This window comes from Sinohyriopsis cumingii, chromosome 1 (genome assembly GCF_028554795.1).
Source record: "Sinohyriopsis cumingii isolate HCF-2022 chromosome 1, ASM2855479v2, whole genome shotgun sequence".
NCBI classification, from domain to species: Eukaryota; Metazoa; Mollusca; class Bivalvia; order Unionida; family Unionidae; genus Sinohyriopsis; species Sinohyriopsis cumingii.
This window is the reverse complement of record NC_142961.1, coordinates 118,998,614-119,010,166: the sequence shown is the minus strand read 5'-3', so window position 1 is coordinate 119,010,166 and position 11,553 is coordinate 118,998,614. Positions and strand designations below refer to the sequence as shown.

At 33.4% G+C, this 11,553-nt stretch overlaps 2 protein-coding genes across 2 annotated transcripts; both read right to left on the bottom strand.

The window, feature by feature from the left end:
* Window positions 1-882: 882 nt before the first annotated feature.
* On the bottom strand, window positions 883-5,026 carry LOC149807734 (uncharacterized). Its single transcript, XM_089959594.1, has 6 exons — window positions 4,274-5,026; window positions 3,904-4,243; window positions 3,435-3,506; window positions 2,638-2,736; window positions 2,306-2,410; window positions 883-1,055 (listed from the first exon to the last, which is right to left on the bottom strand). The coding sequence occupies exons 1-6, from the start codon at window positions 5,024-5,026 to the stop codon at window positions 883-885; spliced, it is 1,542 nt and encodes a 513-aa protein (XP_089815720.1).
* A 54-nt stretch (window positions 5,027-5,080) lies between these two features.
* LOC149807733 (uncharacterized) lies at window positions 5,081-7,752 on the bottom strand. Its single transcript, XM_089959482.1, has 4 exons — window positions 7,718-7,752; window positions 6,482-6,558; window positions 6,212-6,310; window positions 5,081-5,541 (listed from the first exon to the last, which is right to left on the bottom strand). Exons 1-4 carry the CDS (start codon window positions 7,750-7,752, stop codon window positions 5,081-5,083), a joined length of 672 nt encoding a protein of 223 aa, XP_089815608.1.
* Between the last annotated feature and the right edge of the window lie 3,801 nt (window positions 7,753-11,553).

Genomic DNA, 11,553 nt, shown 5'->3' with positions numbered 1-11,553 from the left:
TGTTTATCTATTTGGTTCTTCATAGCTGTGTGTAAATGCTTATTTTACCTGAAAATCATAGTTGCTGGTCATGATCTAGCAAGGGTCCTTCAAAAAAAATTGGATACACATATAATTTCAATCCATGCATGATGATTATGGACATAAAAAAGATGGTTACTCAAGACAGGTTCTACTGTGCTGTAAAATATACCAGAAATAAGCTTTTCCATTTGTATACGGGCTTAGTCCAAACATAATCAGATGTTTTCATGCATAAATAGTATGACAACAAAACAGGAATGAGGATCATGCATACGCCATTGATCTCAATGCAGAGATATGATTTATAGATATTATTGAAAAGGCTGTTAACAAGTCAATTTTAATACATTTAATGATATCACTACAAAACTTTGAGAAGACCACTTTCATTTGAAGCAAGTATACGAAACAAGCAGTAGCGTGGTGCAAGAAGTACCAAATTGACTAACAATTGCTCCATCAAAAACATATCTGAACCTGTTGTGATCTTAACCTCTGATACAGGAACAATCTTAATTCAAAAACTATATGGGGAAAGTGGCATGAAGATATTTAAAAACCACTTAAAGATGAAAATGCAAATCAACCAGGAGACAGTTTCCATAAAGTTGTAATCCGATTTTCTAATTTCAGTAGAGATTTTATTATTATCTTTTTTTAATTTTGTATATACATTTGACAGACAATACTTTGATTTTGTCAGAAAAAGAGATAGTTAACCACATGAAAACTAACCCCTCAGTTGTAAAACTTTAGATCAAACAATAGTTTCATTCTTCAAAAAAAAACAAAAAAACGTTGAGGAATTCTTAAAACTTAACGAAATCTTCACCTAAAAAAATCTAGCCACCCCCACAACTAAATCACGACTTTATGATTGTAATTTTTCATTTTCTGAGCCATAGTATCTCGAAACTTTTTTCGTTCATTGAAAATGTTAGTTTGAATTTTCTGTATCTTCTCCTTCATTGGTAGTTTCTCAAGTTCTTGTAACTTTTCAGTCTCGATAAAGTCAGCAACATCTTTTCGTCCTGTCAAGAGACATTTGAAAACAACTATTAAATATTATTTTCACTTTTATTTTCAAATTTCTGTTTATCAACAGTGTTTTCTCCAGGATTCTGCAACAATGAAGGAATTTCGCTATTGATACTTTTATAAGACAAGATTTTAAATGTTAAGTTCTAAGTTTCTTAAAGACAATCATGCAATTAATTTGTTACAGAATTTATTTTCAAAGTCAGATGTGTTTCCTTTCATAAGTCAGCTTGAACAAAGTAGACAATCTTACCCATATTAATTCATCAGGATATTCTTCCCTCATTTTGTATATATAAATTACAATATTTGGAAAAAGTAATCTGAGAATTTCATCCTGTTTCTTGTTTATTATTTATTATGATATATCCACAATTAGCAATGAAGAATATGAGTCATTGTGAATTTAAAAGACAAGATAATATTCCGATCAGAAAACTTGTACAACTCATATTAAGAGAGATGGAATAGATAAGTGCTTCACCTGCATATCCTGCCAAAAACACGGTTAGCTGCAATTGGCTCCAATGTCCTAATTATGATATAGACAATTTTAACTCTTTTGATGTCATGCAGCTTATGACATGATATTCAAGAATGTGAATTTCACACACTGCTAGAAAAAAGAATTTGTCTTATAAAAAAACTCCTCCTTTCTCTAGTTAAAAACTATGATTACACAGGTATATATACTGCAAAGAGTTTTTATCCTTTGCAGAATATACCTATGCAAAAGGTAGATTTTCATAATACACCACTCCCTCAATAACCTGCGCCCTTATAACGCGGTGTCAGGCATGGATCCCATTTTTTAAACCAGAAAATACACTGTATATAATACCAAGCATCCACATGCCTGTCCAAACAGTACATACAATTGCATTTATTTATTGAATTCTTCATCAGAATTGTCCAATTTAATTATTCAAATTGACTTTTAAAAAAATACAGAATCTTTAAAAATGAAAATGCCAAACATCAGCAAACAAAGCCCTAATCCAGATCTAAGTTTTTCCTTGAATGTTAACATGAAACCAACAATATACAATAGCTTGATTCCAGAAAGGATATGTATTCTAACAGAGCAAAAATGGATTATTTTAATTTCTGCAATTGCATTTCAGTCAGTTTTCTCAATTTATTAACAGTAAATGACAGTAAATTACCTTTGAATTGCCAAATAGATTTTTTTCCATTAATTTTTCTTTCATTATCCATTCTGTCTTGATTATTTACAACTTACCTTGAAGTAAACCACAATTTCCTGCTCCATCTTCCTGTATGAATGATTTGAATTTATTACTTAAAATGGAGGTACTCTTTGTGGTCCACCGCACATATGGGTGTGCTGGAAAGTAAAAACATAGGCAAATTTTAATTAGCCCTTAAAGTTTTTAAAAGTGCTATAAAGATATTAAGTGCAATGGACATAAGAGATGGAGCAATAATATCAGCATATTTGTTCCAAGTGAATGACCTATTTGGTCCAATCCAGCCAATTCCTCATAATTTAACTGTTTAATTTCACTTACTTTATCTGCACATGACATAAATGGAATAGTGAACTGTACATACCTGTTTCCCTTATGTTTAGCACAGAACTTGTCTTAGCCCTTTTTGTAAAAGACACTTTTTCTATCTGGTCTTCATTTGCCAGTTCTTTTTGTTGTATCTCTGGAATTGCAAATATGATATCTAGCAGTTATTTTTTTCATCACTAATAAAATGCTTGGAAAAAAGAATACTGATATAGGCATTATAAGATACTGTATCCACCTTTTCTTTTGATTTGTGCTTATAAGGTGGGGTCAGGTGTGGATCCCATTTTTGAAACCATAAAATACCCCCAAAATTTATCTTTATTTCTTCAACTTTAAGAAAATCGCGATCAAAATTGGATAATTTGATACATGGCTCGTTTTATCATAAAAAATGGGAGATAGGACCTGGAAATTTTAATCAACGTAATCAAATATCAAATGTAAAAATAAGTCATACAATATTTTATATTTTCTTTCCAAATGACATTCCTAGTACACCGCAATTAACGATATTTAAGAAAATTTTGATTAATGAAAATGGGGCACTGAGGAGAACCAAGGGGGCAGTGGTCTGAAAAAAATTTGGGTACCACTGGTCTAGAATGATTGTTGGTGTCTTCTGGCGTAATCATGATAACAAGCTTCTTGGGATGGATGCATGGAAGAATAATTCTACCAATTCAAGATATCTCACAGCATAATTAAAAAAAATTGAATATGCTTTTTCTGATTCTGTTATGACTTTTTTAACATACTAGTAACTATTTCATAACTGTAATAAAAAGAATGAATGCATCACATTCAATAAGGCCTAAATGGAACAATATCTACCTGAGTCCCTCATGCCAATAACAGAAGTTGCTGTGAACCTGTTTGTGCAGCAAGGTTCCATCTCATCCTGGTCTGAAATAGACAACATATATAAGTAACTGATATATCTGCAGGCTCTATTGTTCATGTGCTACAGTAAGTTACAACTGATCGTTTTATTAACTTTTAGTTACATCCAATAAAAATGCACAAAGAAATAATATGTAACTATGGGATGCTCCACCATTTGCTTTAAAGTAGGAAATTAAGCTAATGTCAACTGAACGTTGAAGAGAATTTTAGTGAAAAACAATTCTGACATGATTCCCAACACAACATAAATTATTTTACATCATATCCAGTCAGATTTCACAATCATGTCAACATACAGTGGACTCCTATCTCATAGCAAACAAATTAACTGGTCACAAATATACAATTCAGATGCATTTTAGCATATTATACAAGGCACCCATGGAATTAAGCTTACCTTGTCTTTTAACTACTCTTTCATCTAGCAAATTCAAGAACTTTCCAACTTTTGTGACTTCAACAACAGCTGGTGGACACTGATAAACTGAATCATTCATATCTGCAGAATGACCCATATGTTTATAAAATGTCTCCTTTTCTTGCTCATTATTCTCCAAAGCTGCATAAATTGTTGATACGCGGTGTCTGTTCTTGGTGGCTGTAATATTCTTACTGGTTCCAGCTCCTTGACAAATTTCTGTAATGCAGTGCCAGCCACTTGGATGGTCTTCGGACTGTTTCACGCATGGGAAGGCAAATGCATTTTTTGCACTTACACCTGCAGTTTGTCTCTTATCTGAATTTACCATAATTTATATTCCCTTCACGCAATCTTTTGGTATAAGAACAGGCGCTAAATGGTTTCCTTTGCCACTTTGATATGCAACTTTGATTTGCTGTACCAGTTGCTTTTCCATCTTATCTGATATTGAAGCCACTGAACTCTCATTGATCCAAGCATTATTCATAGCTTCCTCCACTTCAAGCAAGAGGAGACGACTGGGCTCTCCACCCCTTCGTCCATTGTACATTGTCAGCCTTGCCACAAGAAGATCTCTAAGTTCAACATATTCTGCTGATCCCCATATTAAGTAAGAGTCATTAACCAGCTCATCAATTCTTTTCAGAGCATAGTTGTGGAGCTTTTCCACATCTTTTTCCAAAGGCAGTTCTGCTGGTTTACGTAGAATTACCTGTCTCTTTTTATTGCACAAGTACTCTGTATTACCAAACAGGGCATTCCACTGCAAGTTTAACACCTCCAACAATTTGTCAATTTCTGTTGCTTTATCATCTTCATCATTAATTAAATATGTTCCTTTTAAAATTTTTGCTCCCCTCTTTAAAAGATATCCCAAACTTTGTCTTAATCCTGCTTTTACTTCTGTACTTTGTTCATCAGCTGCTGTAATAGCATCTATTGCATTCTCTAAATGCTCAAAATTTGCCCGATGAAATATTTCATATGAGTTACAATTATCTCCTTTGGAATTTCTGAATGCTAGGAACAAACTACTTAATCTTCTCATGTCTGTCATTGTGGACCTTCTTACTTCCACTTTCTTATCTTTCTTTCTCATCAGTTTTTCATACAGTCTTCTTCCAATTGTTTTGATGGTGTTGTCCTCTCTACATCAATTGCCAACTTCATCAAAGATGAACCTAGCCAATATTTCGGTCTTGAATTCTTCACTTTCTGCACAATTTGAAAGTGACACTGGTAGAGAAGCCTTAGTTGTTGTTATATTGGAAAAGCATTTTTCCTTATGCTTATAATAGTAATCTTTAGAGTAGAAACCTTTGCAGTGACCACACATCAGAATTCTTGATGCACCACGCTTCTTTTCCATCATAAGATCAGCCTCCAAGGCATCATTTTTTAATAGCTCAATATTATATTTGTAAATACCATCCTTTTCTAGAGATAAAAATATCCGGTCTCTTTCGGGCTTTGGTTGTGTCAATGCATCAGCAACCTGCTGCATATCAGCATGCTTCAGTTTCATGTGTCGTGACAATTTACTCTGAAGGTTCCCACAAAATGAACATGGCCGTTTTGGCTTTTTCTTACATTTCCTGTTAACTCTGTTTTCATCTAAAAGAAAGAACAATAAACCATGCATAACTTCATTTAGTAATTCTTTAAACTGCTCTCAAGCAAGAGTCATTCAAAAAGTCGGATGCTCTACTGACTGAAAAAGGTATTCAGGTACTTGAGATATGACTATTTCTGTTTTACAACTGCTGAGTGTTAATAATGTCCACTTTGGGAACAAGAGTAGTGGTCGGAGATATGAAATGCTCTTGAAATGAACTGTGAATTTCACTATTAATTCCAACGTTATTTTGAACTAACATGCTTTGATTTCATAAGAGTGTCAAAATTTGGCTAATATGATTATATTTTTTTTAAATTATTATTGTTGATGTTGAAGATACCTCCATTACTTTATCAGAGCACTCTATAAATTTTTCCAGATACATGTACATGGGTATAAAATTTTAATTAAAGTGTAAACTGCCTTAGCAGAGACGAAATTATGATGGATATTTTAAAGGATCCCAATGCAAATCGCTCCATGAATGTCCTTAACCCTTAAAGTGCTATATAGTTTTGTAGCACAAGATCCCTCAGTGCTGAAATATTTGACAAAATAAATGATAATTGCACAGTGCTTGTTACTATGTAAAATAAAAGTAGAAAAATTGGAAACAGTTAAATTACATCAATCCTCCCTACAGCATAACAATGAAACCATACATACCTGTTTTTCTGATGTTAAGTTCAGAGCTCATTTTGTAACTTCTGGTAAAGTCAAAATTCTCTTTCTGGTCTGCATGTGAATTTTCTATTTCTTCTATTTCTGTAAAAAAAAACTGTAAATGTTATATCCATTCAAATTTTGTCAAAACCAATCAAAAGCAAAGCAATTAGATTTTCTGCCAATGTGGGTAGGAGCAGTTTATTCATGCATCATACCACATGTGTGTCATTAAAGATGAATGCACTTTGGCAACAAAGAACCCATTCTTACCTGTTTCCCCGATGTTTTGTACATCACTTGTGTTGGCATCTTTCTGTTCTGCATTTGCTGGATGTGTTTGCTCCACCCTTAGAAAGATTTAAAAACGTGATATTAATATCATTTTTATTTAATTCAAAACATAGGAAAAAAACAAGATATTTGTTTTGTTTATATAGCCCTCACATAAGGATCAAGGTGTAAAGCCCTGGTGTGGGCTTGGGGGACAAGTGTTCTGTTAGTGCCACGAACCTGTGCGTTGCGCAAACAATGAGCATTTACACAATTAACACCTTTCCTGCTCTGTACACTTTTGTGACACACTGACTATTGAATGACTTCACTTTGTGATCTATTAAAATACAACATACTGATGCAACGAAGCCCATAAAAACTTGTTTTTAACATTTCCTGAATCATGGCATCATATGATGCAATTAACATTACATACCACCTTTTTCAACAGACACATTGATGATAATGTAACAGAGAAAACATTATGATCAACGTTAATTTAGACTGATATTGAGTATTCATTATCAAGAAATGACAAAAAAGTTACTCATCTTGCAATTTGTGCAGTATGTGTAAATTGTTGAAGAAAACAAAGTAATTCCAAACACAGGTAGACCGGTATCAGGCAAGGCAAGAAACCAAGCAGCAAATCTGTGCTCAGTCAACTGATCTACCCAGCCACCCCAAGTTTCTCACAAAATTTATATCAATCTTTGAAATGACCCATATGACAATGATGATTGTGGAAACCTGCGAATTTGCATAAATTACTCATTCCTGTTAGCTATAATTAATACTTTTATGTAGCACTTACAATCAGATGCATGATGATGATTCTTTCATTAATGTATGGGCCTAAGTAATCAGCTTACATACATTTAGAACTAGCATTTTATTAGTTTTTAGCATAAAGTTCACTGATTTCTGATCATTTAGAGAAAAGCATTTCAGATGTAAATAATCTGAAGTGTCTTGGTTTATTTTCAAGAGTCTTGGGGTGATTAGTTCATAATATATACCTTCAAAACTATAAACAAAAATACTCCTTTTTTTTTATTCTCTTCTGAAAACCAAATAAACTGATTTTGTCAGAATCATGATAAAACTTTGTAAAAAATAATATTGCATAAAGAATAATTGTTCTTTAACTATAATATAACTATAATGAATTGTAATTAAAAAATTGTATTATTGTTTTCTTCTGCAATCATTGTCATATAAACTGTCAGTTACCAAATCAAACAGCTAGCATAATGCTCTTTGGACATTATTTGATGTGTAATTTGGCCAATGACACAAAATATTTTGTAAACACATAAGAAGAAAAAAGTCATTAACTTCAGTTACACAAAACCAAAGTCGGAAGTGGGTAGACTCCTTAAATTAAATGTCAATTTTTTATATACATATATCAACTGCACACTTGTAAAGGTCTAACACTCTCTCACATGTAACATCATCACAAGACAAATAACAGGATAAAAGCTGCATCCTATTTTAACATGCTGGAGGATGCCTATTCTGCAAGGGATATCAGCTGGACATAAAGTTTCAAATGTCAAATGTTGACAGATGGACTATAGATGATTTGCCATGAGACAAGCTTATCTGACCTTGGCTAGAAAATATAATAAGATATATATAATGATTTAATCTGACACATGAAAATGAAAGGACAGTCTTTAGGACTTGCAGAAGGACAGAGATATCATTGTGCAATCCCCTCATTGAGCTTACAATAAGTTGGACAAGATAAACATTCATATGTCAAATTAAAAAACAATTAAACTTACCAGATCTGACCTTATTAAAAGGGAAAATGAGACTCTCTTTATCGCTCTCTGTATCGCTCTCAGGAACGTAATCAGGATCCTTCACAGAATCATCATCAATGCAATTTGTGTCTATTTCCATTCCATGCTTGCCTCCTCTGCTAACAAAGGAAAAATATTTCTATACATAAATGCATGTATATAATTTATTGTGTGTGTGTGAATGTATATGCCATTTGCTATTTATTCATAGATTATTAAAATAGTACCAGTGAGTAATATTTTGAATTACACCACTACCTCGATAACTCGTGACCTGATAACTTGCAAACCTGCTTATAACATGGGGGCAGGCGTGGATCAATTTTTTTTAAACCAGAAAATACAAGAAATTTTATCCCTATTTCTTGAACTTGAAAAAAAGTGCAATCAAAATTGCTAACTGAAACAGTAGATATGACCTGGAAATTTTAAATTATCAACTTTTAATAAGAAGTCCTCTAATTGGCAACATTTTGTTTCCAAACGACATTCTTAGTACACTTTAATTAAAGATATTCAAGGACGTTTTGATCAATGAAAATGTCACTTACACCTAGTGTAAGCAGAACATTAATATTTAAATGCCAATTAAATAATTTTTATCAAGTGAACTTTGTGCTTTAATTCTATCTTTTAGTTCCACTTAAGTATTATCATCACAAATGCAATGAGTATTTAAACAGAAAATATGTCAATCTATCATAACAGTTATGTCCAGAAGCGTTTCTCTGAGAACCTAATTAAGTGCCAACCGTGTTTTGATAACTGACTTGTAGAAGTATTTGTTTGTATTGTTGCACTGAATTAAAAACTGGCCTCCTTTGTATTATCACGTTAATTATGCCTTTTGAATCAAATAATGTAGGTGGAATTTAAAAAACAGTTAAAAGACATGCAAGTCCTACATACTTAAAATCTTGTGGTCCCGGTCGTATGTTGGGCGAACTCACTGCAGTTGATCAATTGCACACCGTTATAAATGTTATTGTGTATGTAACATAAGCTACCTTAAATTAACCGACTCCTTCATAACTGTGATAAAAAGATAGCAAGGCAACCAAGCAAAATGAATACTTCGTAAAATAAAGAGGTTGGTTTCACAGATATAGACTATTGTGGGCAAGCAATATTCTGAGACATCCTGAAGGATGATAAGAAGTTTCATTATTTCTTGCAAGGAAATCATGACATTAATATTGTACTAACTGAACAATACAAAAAATTTGAGCTTTGACATAAGCATTTGTCTCACAAAATAAATGTTGTTAGTTTTGGAAAGAAAGGAATCCTGCTTGGTGGTGTTTCAACAGTTAGTCTAGTTCCTGGCTGCTGTGACTCCTGACTTGTAGTATACTATTTAATACCATTCTGAGAACCAGGCTAATCGACAAAACAAAAAGCAGTGACGTAATGCACAGATGTTTTTGAGCACATGTGAAGGTGTTGAAACCAGCTGGAATGATCTTTCACATGTTGGACATTTTGAAAATAAATGTTTTTTACGCTGAATAACGAACAACTTCATTACAAAATGTGCATTAATAACAATTATTATCAAGTGATTGTAAAATGAGGATTAAGTCAATAAACAGCCCAGTTCCGTAAACCCGTCACTCAGATTTCTCGATGTATAAGAAATTTTTTTCAATTTTTGGAGGTCCCTCGGTAACTCGGGCCCTCGCTTACAGTGCGGTCTATGTTTGTGGACCTAGTTGTGTGTGAGTTATCGAGGGAGAGGTGTATACAAGTGCAAAATAAACTTGAGAGTCAATCTGTCACTGTCTATATGTACAATTCTAATTGAATTTAGTGCCATTAAGCATTCTCATTCACTTAAGTGATACAGCTAAAAAGTCAAACGAATAATAACCTGGCATGAGGAATCTAAGGAAAAATTACTTGCCTGTAAATCAAATTCCTTAACTGACTTAAACTCATATCGTGTGAAATGTTCTGTACAAACTACAGTGAAATAGTATTTGTAATCAACTCTCCTGATCCATTTGCAGTTTAGACTTTGCACTTACAGATGATGTACATATGGCTGTGGCCACTGTGAAAACTCCTTGTATAGGGGACGATGATGATCACTTTCAATTTTTAGAAATGGCTCCTTGAGAACTGACACTGCAATTAAGTGAGAGAACACAATGCACTGCTTATTTAAATATTGATGTAAAATGAGTGTTTACTCAGAAGTTACTATATTTGTTAATGTAACATTTTAAACAAGAAAAATTAAAATATGTGCATATATGATGTACTTGCTGCCCATTGACTGTTCTTAGGTTTTAAATATGCCAGAATAACATAGAAAAACATTCCAAGTTTACTTGAGTTTAATTAAAACGATTAAAGTATCAACTTGCCATTACTTTTTAAATTTAATTTTTTTCTGTAAACAAATTGGCATCGTTTTATCCAGAACACAAGGAAAAGCAACTACGGTACATGTAATGTGTAAAATGGTTATAACATACTTGCTGGGCCTTTACAAGCACAATTTTATATCCATACAGTGAATGTTTAAAATAATTCATCAAAACTTCATACACAAAAGAAAGTGAAAATCATGCGTGCATAAAGCTTTATCTTTCTTTCTTTTGCCAGTCAAAAGTAGTTTCATTATTAGCATATTGCTTAACAAAATGTAGGCAATATTTTTCTGAACATCTCTCTGATTGCTGTGCTTACCTAAAACCTGAAGTTATACTTTTTTTTCTATCTCATGTCACAATGTTTTGATAACCATGCAATGACCACTGGTAACTCATGCAGATTAAGAATGATTCTCTAACAAATACCCAATACGCAGGGGAAAAATAAATCTTTTCTTTTTAACTACACATATTCTGTAAGTTACTCATACTGGGTCCAAAAGCAGACACTGCCAAATAAACTAGGGCATGAGTTACAGAGGTACCTAAGAATAATTAGGGGATGATGTTGCTGTTGCTGTAGGGTTTAACGCCATTTTCAAGCACGCGATAGGCAATACATGGCGGCCAGTATTAATGGTGGAGGAAGAACCCGAGAAAACCCCGGAAAGAACCACCGACCCACGAGAAGCTACTGACAAGCTTTCTCACATAGCCACATTGGCTGAATCCGAGACTCGAACCCACGCAGACAGAGGTGAGATAGTAGTGATCCGTAACAGAGAGCGCTTTAGACCACTCCGCCATTCGGGGCCCCCATTAGGGGATGAATACTGACAAAAATCAAGGTGAAGGTGGGAATCATTGGGTAAATGTT